This window comes from Colletotrichum aenigma (assembly GCF_013390185.1).
Source record: "Colletotrichum aenigma strain Cg56 chromosome Unknown KSG_Cg56_contig04, whole genome shotgun sequence".
NCBI lineage: Eukaryota > Fungi > Ascomycota > Sordariomycetes > Glomerellales > Glomerellaceae > Colletotrichum > Colletotrichum aenigma.
This window is the reverse complement of record NW_023500910.1, coordinates 6,231,325-6,250,416: the sequence shown is the minus strand read 5'-3', so window position 1 is coordinate 6,250,416 and position 19,092 is coordinate 6,231,325. Positions and strand designations below refer to the sequence as shown.

Genomic DNA, 19,092 nt, shown 5'->3' with positions numbered 1-19,092 from the left:
GAGCTTTCCTTCCAGCTGCGACTCCGTTAGTAGCAGGGGACCATGGCCGCTCGCCCCGAGGAGGCATGTAAGCACCGGACGTCAATCGGTTCGAAACCATCAACCCGACCGGACCAATCTGCTCTTGCAGCAAAGCCTCTACGGTTTTGGTTCCCAGCCCAGCCTTTTCACCAAGAGTATGGGCGACACCCACCACCTCTACCATACCCATTGACAAGGTGTTGCTATATAGTGAGGTCGACCAATAGTGGTCTTTCTCCAACAAAGACTTCTGCGTGTGAACGCCAGTGTACTTACGCGACAGCTTTCAAGTAGCTCGCTTGACGAACGTCATCGCCTCTCGGAACAATGCCCGTTACCATCACACCGGTGATGTAAGGACGTACGGCCTCAATGGAGCTCTCCTTTCCAGCCAAGATCCACAAAAGTTGTGCTTTCGCAGCTATAGGACTGGCTCCAACCACTGGGGCAGCGACGTAGTTTGCGCCTTTCTCCTGCAGTCTTGATTTGGCCGTCGCCGACGAGAAAGGTTGGATGGTCGAGGTGTCAACAACTATCTTATTGTTCAGTTGGCCAACCTCCAGAATCTTGTCCAGCACAGATTCAACCGCAGAATCATCAGCCAAGGACATGAATACAATGTCAGAGTTGGACACTAAGTCAGGGATGGTTGATGGAGTGCCCCCTAGCTGTTTTAGAGGGTCACCACGGGACTCGGTGCGATTATAGTAACGAAGACTTGGGCCCTGCTTCTTTGACAGATACTTCTGCAAATTGGAAGCCATATGCAGGCCCATGGATCCCAGTCCTGGCCTCTGTCAGTGCCTGTACCAAAATAAAATCTGCATGGCCATGAACGGTGGGCTTACCTATCCATCCCAGTCTGGGAGCAAGAGAAACCTGTGAGGAAGACATGTTGAGTGTGAAGAATGAAATGCTCCAGAATTGTCTTGGAATAGCTTTTGGAGGTAGCACATTGCTTTACATACTTGATCAACGATACAGTCCAGTTCACGTCTAGGTGGCGATCTGGAGAAACGGGATAACTCCGAGCACCGATCTTCCGTTAAGGTTTCGCCGACAACGGGATCGGAGATTACGGTTGCCTTCCGGCGGAGGTTGTACTTGAGTTGTAGATCCGATAGATGCGGATTCACTGAGAGTTTCGAGCACTTCATCAATGCTTTTCTACGCCATGATGCTGTGAAATTATGGCGGTCCATCGGCACAGGGCGCGAAGCTAGTTTGCCTCATTGTCGACCGAGACCAAGTCGGAACCTACATGAAGCTTTACACAACAGGGATGTCTTGACGGTCAATATAGTTCAAGTCAAATACCATCCGAACAGTTTTTGACGTCAGCCAACAGATATTATTCAACAAGGGCAAGTCTTCACAAGGATATGCCCTGATTTGTTGGTGGACGGGGGCCGACGGCGGCTAGAAGCAGTTGCTGAGGTGTGGGCAACGTCACACACCAAGCGAAAATAAAGTTCGAAGAATGCGAGACTCAATTAGAGAACTCCACTGTAGCTCAACCACTCAAGGAATCATGGGAATTGTAAGTCTTGAAGCGTCAATCGAAGATACAGCAGCCAGGCCGAGTATCTCAGTTTCGATCTTTCGCTCGTCGTCAACAATGCAAGCCCGCCTTGCTAGCTCAATCGGTAGAGCGTGAGACTCTTAATCTCAAGGTTGCGGGTTCGACCCCCGCGTGAGGCTCAAATCCTCACTGCGATTGACTTAACACAATCATTCGGGTTTATCTTTTTCATATTTTTGAAATCAATTCTGGCTTTTCTGCTTGCGGTTCCTGACGAACGTCAATTAGTGTCTCTGTTTTATGGTCTAACCCAGTGTCGGTCAGAATATGGGGTGGTATGAAATACATTCTTTGCTGCTATGTATCTTGAGTTTTACTGTATCTTGCCGGCCAGAGGAGGTTGCTCATGAGTTGGCAGGTTTTCAGAAAGAGCTAATGACCAGCTACTGGGTGATGCGTTTGTGTAGTGAGACAAAGTCCGTTGTGCGTTTGGCATTGGGTAAGTAGAACGCCTTTCTTTCATTATCTCCTTAAGCCTGCATATCACATACCGTTGTCTGTCTGAGTCTAAACACAATCTAGGTAGGATCGAAGTGCTCCCCATGAAAGACACTGATGTTTTCTGGAACGCAGTCGAAAAGGGCGCCAATCGAATGCAAGCGCCTCGATGTGTCGGTCTCTGTGTCACATCCAAAACAACCCATTTCATACGAAGCTTCCTTGAACATACGATTCGATTCTTCAGGTGCGACAGAGAGGTCGCGATACGACATATGAGAAGCGTCCGTGAACATACACAGATGAGCACATCGTCGCGGAGTCATCGAACGTAACCAACATAGTAGCGTGAGATATTCTCGTCAACATCATCCCCATCGTTTCCTCGAAGTCGCCCTGCTTCTTTAGAGCTACAACAATGTCTGAATCTCAGATGTCATGCGACGAATACGGCGCCAACCTGGCTTTCCTTCGTTTCGGAATCTTCTTTCTTTTTCTGTTCAGCGCACTACTTGGCGCTACGTTCGGGTCAATTGTAGGCGTCGCGTCCTTCAACCATGAACGCAAGATCCCTTTGGGGCTCTTCATTGCGATTGTGGTGGGAATGGCCTTCTTGGTCTTCTGCGGTGGAATGGCGCGGTGAATACACATATCCATGGACTTGCCTTCAAGACGCAATCCTCACGACTACCCTAACGGTATAACGCATGGCTCGACGGAGTGGCGCAAACATGTGCTTCATTCTAGGCCACATATGAAATCCAGCATTCGTTTTGGAGTCTGGTTGATTTGGATAATGCACAAGCTCGTTCGCATGGGAGATGTGATTTTCCACTCCCCGGTGGGCCCTCAGAAAGAAGATGATGTTGAGATGCTACGACCCGACGGCAATAGGCTAGCTCATTCAGAGCCACACGGTAACACAAGAAACGGCAACTCGCCGCCTGTTCCTGAGCCAGCTATCAAGCCAATTCCGAATCCAGCCCCTGTCCGAACCTCGACCCCAGCCTCTAAGCTGCAACTCGAGCCAACTCCAGTTTTTATCCCAAGGCCACTCACGAATATCGAGAAAGTTCGGAGAGCGCTTGAAGCTGCTGCCAGAGTTAATGCAACCTATGGGCGCCATGAGTGTCTTCGAAGAGGTCCTCATGACCCAGACGTCAGATTGGGGCAGAAGCGTCCGGTACTAGACAATTCTTCTGTTCGGAATGCGTCGAATCGTTGGTGGATCAGGAGCGAAGGCGAACCTGTCAGAGATACCACCTGGAGGTCCTCACATAGTTGCCAATGATCCTCACTCTGGTTAAACATGAGCAGTTGGACGACAGCTACATACTATATAAACTGCAAGATAAACCTGAAAGCTCATTGTCTTGTGGAACTTAAGTATGCTTCGTTCCACAGTTTCGGGAACTCGGGTTGGATGGGTTCGGTTGTGAGTGGCGACGCCAGTTTGTATTTCTTTACACATAACGAAGAGAAATTGGTGCTTGCTTTTAATGAGACTGTTTGCAATTTAGCTTGAAATACTTGAGAGTTAATACATCAATGTGAGCTCAGAAACCCCAACATAATGCCCAAGCCAACGTCCAATGACCCATGCTAAAGCCTAGGTTGTGTGACTGATATCCCACTCTGTGCACTACGGGAAGTTGGGCTGATGTATGTCTGCGCTGTGATATCGAAAAAGATTCTTTCATTGAAAGAAATTCAGATGGCAACCTTAAGCGCTTTGCTAGGCGTATGCTGATAGAGTCCCAGATGCAATGGAACCAAACAGACTCATGGAAGCAAACTCTTCGTCAAAAACCAACGTACGGGGCTCCGTCGGAAGGTTTCCACAATCGGCGATACAGGAGGAGCCCGCGACCAGGGGGCATGCTACCCTACGACAAAATGCGATTTTAATGACGACATGTTGTTCAAGCACGGAAAAGACTCGGACAGTTCCGTTCTCGGCTTGCCCTCAACTCTTCCCCGGAGATGAGATGACAGCCGTTGGCTGCGCAGCTGAGCACAGGGTTAGGAGGACGAGGCAGTCTTCCACGCACGAAGAAGGATATGCCGCGACACCATCTAACATTACCCCTTTTCTCAAAAGCAGGATTTGAGTATGCCGCCATCAGATCATCTGAACGCTCTGGCTAATCAAGCATAACTATTACCCGTACCAAGCTTCCATCACGCCGCAGCGTCGCAGCGCGTTAGAGCGAGCGCATCACTCCCTCCCTCCTCTCGCTGCCCTTGCATTGGTGCCGCGTAACCGCGTCGACATACCCTCAGCACTCGCTTATCCGACGCACGTCGACGAAAGCGGAACATATCGAAGAGCCAGAATCGTACGTGTGAAACATGCCAAATTTCCTCTGCCTTGATTTCTGCATCTGCCAACACTGCACTGGCTCCAAAAATTATCGAGATTGGTCGGACGAATTGCCGTGCAGGGCGATGAGAAGAGGGTGACAGGCCACGAGATCCTACTGGCGACAATCTCCTTGCGCAGTGGACCACCTCACAGAGCCCACCCTACAAGGTTACCTCCATGTTGACAACATGGGATTCTGTCCAGTGAAGTTTTTCTTTTCCATCAAAGAACTCCATCAATAAAGCTGGGTCGGGCGATGACATTGGCTAGAACTCGAGTAAATTGGAGCTGTGGGCTGTGATTAACGGCTAAAGAAAACCCGTGCCAACAGCCTCCGCGGGGTTCAGGGGCTAAAATGTAGCCAAAAAGAAAGCACAATTCAGTCACACTACCAACGGTCCAACAATTAGAAGCGACTTCTACCGAGATCACTCCCAGTTTGCCAACAGCCACTGAACGGTGACTAGTACGTCGTTGAGACGGTTGATCGTTTGGGTGTAACCGACCCGAGTGCGCCCACGTTGCAGTCGCAAGGCAGATCCAGGTCACCAACGGGTGCGACCTTGCGGTAATTTATCGTGGTCCTGACATGCTGCAGCGGGGAAGAGTTGCACCCAGACTCATAACTCCAGCACAACTTTCATATTGAGCACAAAATGGTGCTGAACAAGTCGCTGGCGGCGCCGTGCGCTACTACATGGGGGCTGAGATGAATGATCTGCCCGTCCGGCCCTAGCCCGAGAACTCAGAGCGTCGCAGTTCGCGGAGGATTTGGTTCTGTTCCTGGACCAGAAATAACAGCGCTGTTAAGAATTGCAACAGCTCAGAATCTTTCCCTGGTAACACGCTGCAGCTCCGTATATGTAGTCACGACAATTGATAGTTAGAAGGGAAGAAGGTGTATGCCCACGTATACATGTCATCTTACAACACCGAGTTATTCCCATCGCACAGGCATAGCCCACTTATGTGATCTCTGTGCATTCAGCTTTGACCGCGTTCCATTGCGAGAAAAAAACAGCAGTCTGCCCACGAACACGCCCCCACCAATATCTTCTCCATTATATGGGGGGCATGTCAAAGTCCCACAGGCGGCTCCCCGTTTCAATCGGACGATCCAGACGTCGGAGGTTCTTCTGCTTACAGACTGGCATGCCTCACCATCTTAAACGGCAATTCGATGTCCACAATGGCATTGGTCCTATGATGTCGTTGGTAACGGGATTCAATTTCAATTGGCGACTCGAGGCCCTGTCTCTCACTTTCTACCATGAGGCCGTCTGCGCCGCTCACTGATCGTCATTGCTAATCGTCGCAGTGCCTCCTCCCTCCGCCTCAGCCACGATCTTCGTCCTTACAACCTTGCCAGTCGTGTCCATGTAGATGTTGCTAAACGCCTCCAGGCCGGGGTATGGCGCATATACGTATTGCATCTCAAACTCCTTGACCTGCCCGTCAATCGAGATGGTCTTGTTGTGGCCGCTGAAGGTCATGTCGCGGCTGTAGTATCCGACAACGCGACGTCCCGTCTCGTCGCCGTTGTTGTTCAGGTACACGTCGAATAGCGAACCGTTCTGCGCGAGGACGCGGTTCGTGTGTGTGCGACCGGAGAAGTCGTTGACTGAGTACAAGATGTTGTTCTCGATGCGGTAGGTCAGGTCGCGCTTTGCGACCGAGCTCGCGTCCGTCTCGACGGGGCTCGTGATGACGTCGGTGGTCTTGTTGACGATATCACCGACCGTGTCGCCCAGCGTGGCGATGATGGGGTTGAGATCGATGCTCGTGAGGACGTCGTCGACCATCTTTACAACATTCTCCAGACGGGCCTCGAGCTCGACCTTGGCAGACACGTTGTAGATGCCCAGCTTGACACGATCGATGCTCGCGTCGACGCCAGCCTGGAAGTGCAGCAGGTTGAGGACCTTTGCGTCGAGGTTCACCTTGGCCGTGATGTTCTTCACCTCGATGCTGATCTCGCCGACTGACACAGACGCGTTGAGATACACGTCCGGAATGGGGTTGAGCGTATCGATGCCGGTACTGGTGCTTTCCGTTTCGTACACGGCGGACTCATTGTCACCGCGGCGTTCGAGAGTGTAACCGAAGTAGCCATCACCCTTTGGATCATCCTGTGCGAGGACGGCAGTTGAAAGAGCGGCAAGCAAGGCGAATGCCCTGCTGATGAAGGGGCCCATGTCGAAGGTTTGATGAAGTCTCGTAAGGAACGAATGAACGGCACAGCAGGCCGATGAAGATGTTGAGACGACAGGAAGAAAGTCCGCAGTCGAGCAAGGTCTACTGCTCACATGGACGCGGGGAATACTGGATAGATGTATGGTCTATTGACGCATGTGGGAGGGGATGCGAGGCCCAGATGTGATGACGAGGGAATTCTCCCAACGCCGGCAAGCATCACGCCCACACCACTTCAATACAAATCCATGCTAAGATCATGGGTAAGTCTCCCCATCTCCAAAGCCCACACTTAGTCGGTTATCCTCTCGGAAGCCTCCTCCGCACGCGAAGCCCATGTTCAAGCGAATCACCCGACTGGTTCATCCCACGGCGTAAGGCCCAGACCGTCGACGCGGCATCGATATCCCATGCATAATGGACGGCAATTTCACTTTACCTTGGAAACTTGGAAGTGATTCCAAGGAAAACATGCAGCCCATCGGCCCGGGGGCTTGCAGCATGTCTCGGCATGAGATGACTAGCCACGCTTCGGAAAGGGGGGCGGCGGGGGGCCAGCTGCCAGCACCGCCTTTTCGGAACCGTTGTCATTATCCGCCCTAGATATGGAACCGCATTGGACCAGTCCCGCTTAGGGTGTGGATGTGTCACTGCTCCGCGATGGACAGGGGACGCCGATGAGGTAAATTGACAACCTTGATTTCGCTGAAGGACGATGCCGCCTTATATCCCCCGGCGGCCCTGTCGCCGTGACTGGAGTATCCCACAGCTCACCAGCGTCAATCCGTTCCTCGTCTCTCCCCATCTGGTGTTGTCGTCGTTCCTTCATTCACTCCTTCACACAAGCACGCACCTCAATCAAGATGAGGTACTCCATTCTTTCATTCCTTCTCGCGGTCCTCGTCTCGCTCGCGGTGGCACAAACTCCCACCGCGACGGACACTGCCGAGACAACTACGGCAGCCGACCAACAGTCCTCAACACCACAAGCAAGCGGCTCCGCGACCACTCCAACCTCGACAGCTGCGCAAGGAACCATAACAAATGGTAGCGGCGGGGGTGGAACGACCACAGCCCCGTCCAGCACACCTCCTGCGGATGTCTACCTCAAGGTCCCTGAGCTCTCCGTCGGGCGCATCGAGCTCGACGTCGACAACCTCAACGCCGAGATCAATCTTGCTGCAGAGGTCGCTAAGCTCGTCACTATCAATGCTGGCGTGCAGATCGGCATCGAGAAAGTCAACATCACCATCGCTGACGTTTCAGCGGAGCTCGAGCTTGTCATCCGCCTCGGTAATCTTGTCGACATTGTCAACCGTACCTTGGCATCCCTCGATCTGAACCCGCTCCTGATCAACCTCCTCGACACAGTGGGAGATGTCGTCGACGATGTCATCGGCGCCGTGGATGGTCTTCTCGGCTCCATCGTCAACGGCGACACCAAGATCAACTTCCTCATCGACAACCTCGGCAACATTGTGCAAGAGGTCACCAACGCTGGCAGTAGCGCTCTTAGCAGCATCATTGGCAACTACCAGCAGAACATGACTTTCACAGGATCTCAGACGGACCTCGGCAATGGCTTGGTTCAAAAGGTCTACGAGTATGCTCCGCTAAGCTCGTTAGTCAATATCGTCTTCAACACGCTCGGTCAAGTTGTCCGAGCTACGGTTGTGAAGGGTGGATCAACAGGAACTTCGACTACTTCGGGCACTACGGCGGCAGCCACATCTACTGCAACAAGTGCTGCACCTGTCACGACGACAGCGGCGGCTAGCACGTAGGCCTGATATTTTAGCAATAATACGTTTAGAGACATACAGTTTCTTGCACTCAAATAATGCTGTGATTCTGATCAACGATGTCTGTCTTAGTAGCTGTCAAAGCCGGTCTTTGCCGCTGCCAATCACGTCTATAACTGTGTCGCTTCAGAGTCCCATCACCGGTCTTCCCCTCTGCTGTCAGGTAGTGAGCTTTGCCATTCTGGCGGAGATGTTCCGCGAGGCAGCGGAGCTCAACCTTTGTAGCTACGATTCTGCTACTAATCTTTAGTATCCGCACCATACTCGCTATCATCTACCATGAATGTTCAATGGTTCAGCTAAAGAGAACCCTGACTTGCTATTTCTTCTTTGGAAATGAGACGAACTGGCAAGATCTGCATTTGATTGATCAATGAGAGTTCCTGCGGGAGCGGATGACAATTTGTGTTCTTGCTATTTTCCAAACTTCCAGTGAATTATTTGAGGGCAACCAAAGTAAATGGTCGTAGGGCTTTTTCATTCGTTGGGATCTCGAAACTATTTGAATACACCTAGACTTTAGATTTGATTAATGGCTTACTTTGTAGGTAGATACGTCCCCACCGAGAGCAAGTCTATACATATGCATACCTCAGATGTCACCACTTTGAGCCACTACCCTCAAGGTTGTGAGAATGCAAATGGTCACTCGTCGCCCCCGGGTAAGGCCTCGAATTGGGTTTTTTTTTTTGAAACATCTGGTCAGATTTCGTAACTCCGAAACATTCCACTGATATCCGCTGTTGTACATTAAAGTATTCGGAATTCCCTAGACTTGCGACTGCATTGTCATTATTTCCATTCCTAACACTCCAAATACTCACCCAACTTTCATGCACAAAACCAACACACCTACTCCGTCACTTCTTTTCTACCAAAAATCGCCAGGCCACCGTTAGCAAAAGAACACAACTCGGAAGCTTGGATCATTACAGAATGGAAATTCTTAAGCCTGTCGCCAGCAGCAAGATGGCCATCTGGGACTTGCCTATCGAGATTCTTCAGGACATCTCATGCTCACTGGCATCCAAAGATCATCTTCAATGGGCATTGGTGTCGCGATGGTTCAGCTCCGTTCTTTGTCAGCGCCTGGTGCCAAATGCCGTGGCCCGAGATGAAAGTTACGCATTCATCTGGGCCTCTATCACTGGACATCTCGACATGATGAGACAGTGTATTGATCTTGGCATGAGCCCCAGACTGTCGGTTTCGTTCATATCGGCCAAAGAATGCTATGAACAACTTCCGATAGTGGGTGCCAGCTTGCTTTCAGGCGGCGCTGACGCCGCGCAGTTATTGATGTTAAGAGGAGCCAAGCTCAGCGACTTGCCTCTGAAGGGACCGTCTAAACGTCGGAATCCTTTATATTTCGTCCGTCATACAGCAACACTCCGCCTTTTGCTACAGAAGAGCACTCGACGATACACAAATCCTTGCGACAGCGACGGCCTATTCAAAGATATGATCAAAAACTCAGTTCCTGACGAGGTGTTTTCCCTCGGCCTTGAGAATTCTGTCTTTCCACTCAACCCCAGGATTGTCTGTGAAGCTATCAGCTACGGCCGAATATCCCTCGTCGAGAAGTTATTTCTCACGGTGCCAAGGCTGTCAATCTCTGATGATGAAGGTCGACTTTTTGATGGGTCAACTGCGCTGTGGCACATCTACAGCGCATTGGAAATGGTGTCATCTGCAGATGATATTCATCGTATGTTGCAGGTCATCAACGAAGCTACCGGTGCGCTTCCCCCAAGGGGCTTCGATCCTGTTATGAAGCATATCCTACGGGCTGCGATGACACTTACCTTGGTCAGTAAGGAGAGCCTCGTCTGGCTCATGAGCAACGGGCTCGTAAACCTTTCTTCCAAGGAGGATCGAAGAGTCTTTCCTGAAGCGGTTCATGAGATAGCATCCAACCTGCGATGGCTAAAGTCGTTCACTATGAACGAAAAGATGAAGGTCCTTCTCGAATACGACAGTACCATTGCTCTATACTTACCCATAGGTAACGCATCCTACATGGGTAACATCACCTACCCTTGCTTTCTTGACGCCCCCGAAGGCAAGATTCTAGCTGGCGAGATGGCCCGCGAGGTTTGCATGACAGCTAGTCAGCTGCTGGCTAAGCTGCTCGGATGTGGTACTGGTGAGGGAACTTTGCACCGCACCGCCAACGTCGTGGAGAAATTAGTGTCCCTCGGCGCTTCAGGATCAGTATTTGTGAAGGAGCATAGATCTTGGCGCCGAACTGTGTACCTCACACCGTTGATCTTTGCCTGCAGGATCACCTTAGATCCTCAACATGGTCGAAGAAGTATCATGCCTCGAAGTGAAGCATATGATATGTCAACTGGTTCTGGCAAGGAAATCACCACTTATGGCGGGTACCTAGGTCTTCGGCGGGCGGGTAATATACAGATCATTCGAGCTTTACTACCAGGTGGTGATGTTTTAGCTATAGATGCAGATGGCTTTACCGGACTAGACCACGTCAAGTTGAGCGGCATTTGTTGCGATATACCAGAGTTTCTTACAGCTGCCGAACGCGAAGCTGAGCATTTCAATTTTTAAGGGGGATAGTCTAGGCTGTCGCGAGGATAAGATCGACGATGCAGTAAGAACAATAAACTTAACAGGGATGTTGGGCTTTTTGTCCAGGCGGATAACTACTCACATTCGGTCTGATAGTCTATTTTGCTCACACAATTCTATTCTTACTGTCGTCCCTGTCGTCCCTGTCGTCCCTGTGGCTTCTGCCTTTCTTATCTTGATTCCTTTTCCTGTCCCTATTGTTGTTGTCGTTGTCGTCGTCGTCCCTATCGTCGTCTATGCCCACCACCCGCCCTGATAGCAGAACTCTAAGCAAAGTAGGCCAGGGAAAGACAATACCAGTTGATTTCAATTACATATTCTTCCAGAGAGATATAATCCTGATAATTAACCACTCGGAAATTGAGACACATAGCTCAAATGATCAATGGCGGCAAACGTTTTCGTACGGGTTGAATCCTCCGTGCGGGTCCTCCAGTGTTGACCAGCTGCTAAGTTCTCTTCGTGCCAAGAATTCTAATATTCTCAAGTCTCTTGGTTTTCCTTCGAGCTGGTCTGCCAGGTTTTGGAGATCTCTGCTAATTGCCTCCTGCAGGACTAAATCTCGCTTTTGGAAATCCCACCTGGCCTTTCGAGCACGCTCGAGCTGAGCAATGCCCCCCGCCATCGCCATCGCAACAAAAACAATGGCAACTACAGAGTTTGATGCGTAGATTGGAAACTGACGCTCTGGTGAGCCCTTCTGAGTGAATGAGGCGTCATCGTATCTCGAACGAGCCATGGTACTGTGTGAAGGGCGAGGTGCTTGCTGAGTCCGCTGTCCGGACTCACTCCAACCCAGTCCATACTTTTCATACAGCAAGCGCTTCTTTGGATCGCTGAGTATTTTATGTGCCTCAATCACAAGGCGGTAGCGTTCAGTCATAGTTGCGTGCGAAACACTGACCACGCGGGTTTTGTTCAGAGTACGAAGATCGGGGTGATATAGCTTCACGAGCCGGTAGAAGCCCTTTTTGGTGTAATGCACCCCCGGTTGCGCGCCCAGAATCTCATGGGGTGATGGAAAGGGGGACCGAGGCCATGGAGCCTCGTCACTGAGCTGACGGGGAGACTTTCGGGGCTTATGCCTGTCCGAGTGCAGGTATCGTCGGTGTGCTTTGAGTAGAGACTGCGGCGCAGCGCCCCATTTAACGATGAGAGCCATGGGAAAAGGTCGAAGATGAAAAGTTCTCAGATTGGATTGACCCTGAGGCTTGGGAGGTATGTTTATGGATAGTAGGAGATCGATCTAGCTGATGGAAGGGTCGAGACACAGCGGATGAAGACGGTGATTGAGGTTCTATATGACTTGGACTCTCTACCTTGATGTACGAGGCGATTCAAAATAAACGTTGAGTCGTAGCGACTGCGGGGTCAATTTGCGCATACCTGCTCGGAAGCTGAGCCAAGCAAGAGGTGCGCATGATTGCTGCATGGCGCTGCCAAGACGTGGACGTTCATAAAGCTTCGAATCTGAAGTACCAAGCTCCATCATAAATTATAATGAAACAGCATGTACTTGGACCATAGCCCGAGTAACATACGCCGTGTGCAATCTGCTTGATGCAATGATGACCTGTGCTGTAGTGTAAAATAGCCATTGCACTATTAGTCTTGACCAAAATATCTGGATATTCGGGGCACTCGCTCCTGCCAACTAGAAATGAAGACAAAATCCCACTCAATGTTTGATTTACTTCCCCATTCGACGAAGCCAGTAAGTGTGTCCAAGTTCATTCGCGCTGTGCGATGCAGAAGGTATCGCGCCGCCGCATTCCCGTGACCCCTGCGGCAGTATGAGCAAGTTTCAGTCTCGGAACCTCCACCCAGATACGAGCAGTCAAGGTAGCTACCAACCGTGATTAACGCATCATTTTTATGATGTATCATACGTTCAGACACAATAAAAGGTCAAGATTGTCCATGCCTACTTACCCGTCACATTGTTGACATTGCAGCTTGTGAAAATGGCAGCCAAGATAACCGACAGGTTCACCTTCGTACCTGAGTTTTGCCTCTGTGCGACGGCTGTCAGTCTCTTTTTGATGATATCCTCCAGAAACTATCGACTGAAACTATGGGAAAAATGGGGCGCCGAGGGTTGGAATTCCAGCCCAAGTCAGCCGGTCCGCTGTGATCCGAACTGCAATCAGCCTCCTAAGGTTCCGCTGGTCTGGTCGCAGGAGTATGTCATTTCTTTTTTCCACGCCTCCCCATCGTTCTACAATGAAACTCGATGGTGATGCTGACGTTTTCCTTTCTTACCTAGGCTTGTCGATGCCACCCTCGCGGTTGCAATTTTATCTGCAATTCTTATGATTGATTCATCATGGGCTTTTTCGGTCAATTCTCTCAAACCTTTTCATTATTATACGATGGTCTTCTCGCGTTCTTCTGGTTTCACAGCCTATCAGCGCAGGCATCGCCAGACTTTTCGGATATGCAGCATCCGAGCCCTCTCCCGTGGTACCTGACTCGTTAATGCCCAGAGGACATGGCTACACCTTGCCGGGTCACCCAGGCCAGCTTTGTCATTTCGGCGCTCGCAACGCTCTTCTATACTGCAAGATTCATAGGAACGATCGTGGAAGTAACAAGGATCTGGTGCAAGACCCATGGAGACGACTACCAGCTTATCACGGTGCAACTAGACGAGGAGGGAGGCATGGGCCGTGAGGAGGCGACAGCAAGGGAGAGAGAGCGGTATTTGTATCGTGAAGCTCTTAGTCCGGTGCTTGCGTTTTTCCCTGGAGATGCCAGGTAGATAGGAGGGCTACGATGCGTCAAAAACAATACCCCAGACGCAACATTTGTTGTCATGGAGCTAGTTGCGCAAGATATTGGGATGGGTAGGAAGGTAAAGAGACTGCGCAAGTAGATTAACTTTACTAAAGACGTTTTCTACCTTATGCTATTTAACCTAAACCTGAACTATCTTACAAACATTAAAGTGATATATGCAGAAATAAGCCTCTTAAATCTATACAATTTAATCTTTTATAATTTATTATAACATCTTATAAGTTAATTAAGCTTCACGCTTCACTATCTATTTGACGAGGAACACTTTAGATGAAACTAATAATTGTGATAGCAGGGATAATAATAACAGAGACGATAACAATAACAGGGAGGATAATAACAACATAGACGACGATAACAAGGACAATAATAACAAGGACGACGATAATAAGAATAACAACAACAAGGATGACAGTGACAAGGATGACAGTGACAAGGATGACAGTGACAAGGATGACAGTGACAAGGATGACGGTGACAAGGACTATGGTGACAAGGACGATGGTGACAAGGACAACAGTGACAAGAAGGAAGATAACAATAAGGATAGAAAGGGGAGGTTATCGACCGCAGCAGTAATAAAATGGCCTTTCAGGAAGTTAACTACACCGTTTTCAACATCTTTATGTAGGTAAAATAAGCTACTACCTCTAGTGCTAAGCAGATCTCTCAGTAAATAGCGCCTTACAGTCTATCAGTTTGACTTTAAAATGTAAGGGCGTAAAGCTGCGAGTTAAGCTTAGGCGACTTCGTCGCACCCTTCCACTGATATGATAACCAGTGGAGGTTCCCCGCTACAGAGAGATACCCATATGGTTTCACGCATCTGTGTCTGCATAAATTATGGATACGATAACCGCGATGCTTGACCGGTGTAATTCTCTGGCAGCATGTCTTCGAAGGTATCCATTAAGGAAGGCCACCTTGGCCTTGGACAACCTCATTTGTCCCTGAAACATTGAGGCGAATTGAATGACTCAACCATACATATCGTCCAGCGAGAAGTCTGTATTCTCTTAGATTAGGAGCTACGAGTCAGAGGAATCTGGACATGCTATTGTCTAAGCTTTCACTACCATGTCATATGGACCACCATACATGAGGATACGGACTGCATCTTGTTTGGAAAATACTCGTCCGCTGCCGTTTCTTCACCAAAGAGCTGTTGCATGGATTCTATTGACTCTGGAAACTAGTTATAACCCATTCCGGGACTCCTTACATGCAAAGCGCCCTTGCAAAGAAGTCAACCAGCTTCGGTCCACTCTTTGACACATCCTGATACAACTCAACGTGGCCAGCCCGACCAATGACGAAAAGCTCCTTCGGCTCTTTGGCCCTCTGGAGAATCTGTTGACTATATGGGAACGTCATTGCCTCGTTTCCGGCAACCAACAGCAGAGGCCGCGGCGAGATCCACTCAACATATTGAAATGAGTCAAATGTGACGAGAAGCTCCATGCTCCTCGTAACCATCTCGTTGGTGCATCTGGTATTACTCCACCGAAGATCATTGTAGTATGCCCTGATGTCCTCCCTTGGGTGGGAAAACACGTCCAGGATGTTGTGAGTCACTGACGCCTTGCCTTCCATCTCGTCGATCCGAGCCTTCGCGGCCTGCTCCAAGCCTTGGGACAGTTTCACAGCGTCGATTTGTCCGGTTACTGGATCCTTCATGCCTTCTCGGGTCAAAGTGCCAAAGCACATTGTAGATACGCCGGCGACAGCCTGGATGCGCTGATCTGTTGCTGCAGCGCTGATTCCGTAGCCTGCAGATGCGCAGACGCCTACGCAGCCAATTCGAGACGGGTCGACTACGTCGTTTCCGAGGGTTGAGAGATATGTGACTGCGGATTTGATGTCTTCGACACGTTGTGCTGGATCCTCTAAGCCTCGGGGTAAGCCCTCGCTTTCTCCCTGGTAGGCTGCATCAAAGGCGAGGGTGATGAACCCTTCAGATGCAAGGGTTTTGGCGTACAGGCCGGAGGCTTGCTCTTTGACACCTGTACCCTGGTGACCAACAACAATTGAAGCATTCTTGCGGTCGGGAGCTGACGCGGGAGGAAAGAAAAGATTTGCAAAGATCTTCAACCCGCGGCTGTCGTAGGTTACCTGGCGTGATGTCGTCATAACTCTCGTATGTTGGGCTGGCTGACTTCCATGATGCCCGTTATTGGCACTTGAGTGGCCTACACTCTTGTATTTATCCTTAGATAATTATCGCAATGGTTTGTATAAGACAATTCCGAGATTAGTATTCACTCATAGAAGTTAGTAGTTGACCTCGGCTGAATCTTGGCAGTAGGGTGTAGGGCGTTCAGTAGCTAGGATTGATGTACTATGATTCGCATCCAGGTTCCATTTTGTGGAATCCAATGCTCCAGTAGAGTTCAATATTTAGCGAAATTCGGCGAATCAGTTAATGCAAAGTTGCGGAGTTACCAGCCTCTCCGGATACCTTACGAAAACGACTACCTAGAACTATTATGAGAGTCGAGCAAGGTTCATGGTTACCTCTGTTAACTCCGTGATATTGAGGTTACCGGACTTGTGGAGGACCCCGAACAGTTGAATGCTATTTCCAGTAAGCCTGCAATTATAATGTGCTTCATCCGAATGAATCTAAAAGGTTTGTTGGCTTTTAACTAAGCCTCATAGTAGTGGTGGTTGACATGAAAATAAGCCGGAAAAGCCTTTCCTGAAGCAGCAGCTCAGTACTGATCAGCACAGTGCTATAAGAGAGCCTTTCTCATTTAAATAGATTCCAAGATGAGGAGACATGCCTTTTAGTTAAATCACGACGATGCATTTAGCCCATCAAAGCACATGGCAAGATTGAGAAACAGCGGCGCGATGATTTCAACGCACACTCAGTGGGCAAATTGCTTACGCCTTACGGGCCTATGCCTTAGCTCTATTCGCAGAGATGCTACCGGAATTGTTCTCTCTCCAGGGCTGAACGATCTGGGCACTATTCTTGACGGAAACAGTCTCCTGGACTGAGGTTGAAATAGTCGCGTCCTTCCACAAGTTTACCTGCTTCAAACCTGTGTCGTAAAGCAAGAACTTCCGCGGCCCACTGTGTTTCCGACACACAGTATCCAAGGTTCACCTATGTGGTGACGCAAAATTCTCAAAGACATTTAACGCGCAACGAAAGGTCCATGTTGCTGTCTTCAAACCTTTATAGTGACTGACGTTGAATCTTCTACCTGGAGCCCGGCAGGCATAATTCAGGCCCCTGACTCGTCTGCATCCTATGTTCTTTATATGTGGTCTTCAGATATGAAATGTGACCTTTCCAGATAATTGAGAGTCCAGTATATGCTATGTTTCTTATCAAGTAAGATAAAAGGGTTAGGCCTTAGACAACCCTGTCTCAAGTTCTCGATGTATGAATGACTCGATGCACTCATCTTTTCACGCTATGTCAGGCGTCACCTGTCTTAATTGCACGAAATATTAGATTTCGGAACATCAGACCTTATGGCTGTCTTGATGATGATCCATGTCCCCTCATAGAGCAGCATCTGCTGTTGTTGTTATTAGATTCCTATGCACGGCTTACATTGGATCTGACACCAACGATTTCCAGCATCGTAATTAGAACCTATCGGGTTTCACACGTCGGGCCACTTTTAAGATCGCCGAATATCGCCAATTTCTGAGAAAAAGGGTCCAAAGTTCAGTTGTCCTTCATCATGACCCATGGCCTTCACACCTTAAATGGGCTTGCCGAAAACCACATGCACTGGCAATGTTTCTCTACCTTCAGAAAGCATCGCCAAATTCCCTAGAAAAGGGGTCCAGATTCTAACCTCTTATCAGCATAGCCGGCAACCCCACTCACACCTTAAATGAGTCTTCCCGGCATCAAATGCACCCCGAATCTTTATCTTCTACGATCTGACACAGACATAAACGACCCGCCGTCGGCAACCCGGAAACAGCCGTCTCCTCTTGACAAGCGCAGTGGCCAGTAGTCTGTACCCATGGCCGCGAGCCAGCAAGCACACTCGAAAGCAGCGGCAAAAACCGGAGTCCTACAAGAGCCCGAGCATAGATCCAGCATTGAAGAAAAGAGCATCCGATCGGTCATGAGTCAAAGATCACTGACACGCCAAGGGTGGGTAATGTACCTCAGCCCTATCGGTATGTATCACTTTCATCCGGCCATGGGATACGGGGTCTAGACAATCCCACTATCCTTCTAATCCTCGGAAACTGCAAAACCCCTTCTGAATCCCGAAATCGCCCAATTCAAATTCCCATAATCCCTTTAAACAGGAAAGATATCAAAGCAGCACATGTCGGCAGTCAAGCTTTTGCGGGAACGGCGGGTCAAAGTACGTCCGCGCGGTGGGATGGGCAGCAGCACATGGCGAATATGCAGATAGGGCAATAAGCTTAACCTTTCATTCTCAAAGGCAAATTGTAGGAACGAACCAAAGTCATTGAACAAAAAAAGACCCCTCAATTCGACCTTTGAATAAGCTCAAGCTCAAGCTATGTCTAAAGGAGCTTGGGACAGACTTCGAACCCTTCGGCGATTTGACTTCGGCAACATTGATCCGTCAAAGGCTATCACCTTAACACCCGAGTTTAACGAGAGAAAGCTACGGCATAGTCCATGACGATTTGATCTGCCCACCACTCCGATAACCTCAGAGTTCGTCTCGTCCCATTGCGAAATCCTTCCCCCGTCTACTTTCGCTCCCAGCTGCCTCGCCTTGTCCAGATTCCCCCATCCATTTGCTTTGACAGCTGAGTAGATCGTCCGATCTGACTTCTGACACATTGTATCCCTTCCCATCCCTCACCATGTTCGGAGAAAAACAGGTGACAGCCCGGACACCGCAGAGAATCTCACCCCCCGTTCCTACACCCCCTCAACCCAGCCGACGAATCGCATCCATTCCAGCCCGAAACATACACAAATACTGATTCGCCCGTGGCACGGAACCCGCACACTCACAATAACTGACAGAAAGCGAACACAGACGAGACTCTCAGACGTTTTTTGGACACATAACGCTCAGTCTTTCTGCGACCGCGACTGGACCGCTCGCGCGCTCCGTACGCCGCAGAACACAAGCGTCAAGCGTCAAGCGCCTACCAGTCTTTTCGCCACGCCCTGGTTCTTCGTGAATGTCTCGCATACGCCCTCAACTCAGACGGGGCCCGGCACACAGCTACCTTTTCGCCAAGAGAATTATGGCTTCTGAGCCCCCCGAAGTTCGCCGCTTAGTCAGGGAATCATGAAACGAAGTTACCGTTTGGCCCCATCACGATCTTGCCAC

At 49.8% G+C, this 19,092-nt stretch overlaps 4 protein-coding genes across 4 annotated transcripts; 1 reads left to right on the top strand and 3 right to left on the bottom strand.

Annotated features, from left to right (window-relative positions):
* Positions 1 to 293: 293 nt before the first annotated feature.
* Positions 294 to 915, bottom strand: CGCA056_v007506 (putative 3-hydroxyisobutyrate dehydrogenase; the record flags this gene model as incomplete). Its single annotated transcript, XM_037322754.1, has 2 exons — positions 294 to 808; positions 870 to 915. The coding sequence occupies 2 exons, from the start codon at positions 913 to 915 to the stop codon at positions 294 to 296; spliced, it is 561 nt and encodes a 186-aa protein (XP_037179275.1).
* A 4,780-nt stretch (positions 916 to 5,695) lies between these two features.
* On the bottom strand, positions 5,696 to 6,601 carry CGCA056_v007505 (uncharacterized protein; the record flags this gene model as incomplete). The annotated part of the gene is made up of 1 exon (XM_037322753.1): positions 5,696 to 6,601. The coding sequence occupies one exon, from the start codon at positions 6,599 to 6,601 to the stop codon at positions 5,696 to 5,698; it is 906 nt and encodes a 301-aa protein (XP_037179276.1).
* An 861-nt stretch (positions 6,602 to 7,462) lies between these two features.
* On the top strand, positions 7,463 to 8,383 carry CGCA056_v007504 (uncharacterized protein; the record flags this gene model as incomplete). The annotated part of the gene is made up of 1 exon (XM_037322752.1): positions 7,463 to 8,383. One exon carries the CDS (start codon positions 7,463 to 7,465, stop codon positions 8,381 to 8,383), a length of 921 nt encoding a protein of 306 aa, XP_037179277.1.
* Positions 8,384 to 15,010: 6,627 nt separating this feature from the next.
* On the bottom strand, positions 15,011 to 15,922 carry ycjY (Uncharacterized protein; the record flags this gene model as incomplete). The annotated part of the gene is made up of 1 exon (XM_037322751.1): positions 15,011 to 15,922. The coding sequence occupies one exon, from the start codon at positions 15,920 to 15,922 to the stop codon at positions 15,011 to 15,013; it is 912 nt and encodes a 303-aa protein (XP_037179270.1).
* Between the last annotated feature and the right edge of the window lie 3,170 nt (positions 15,923 to 19,092).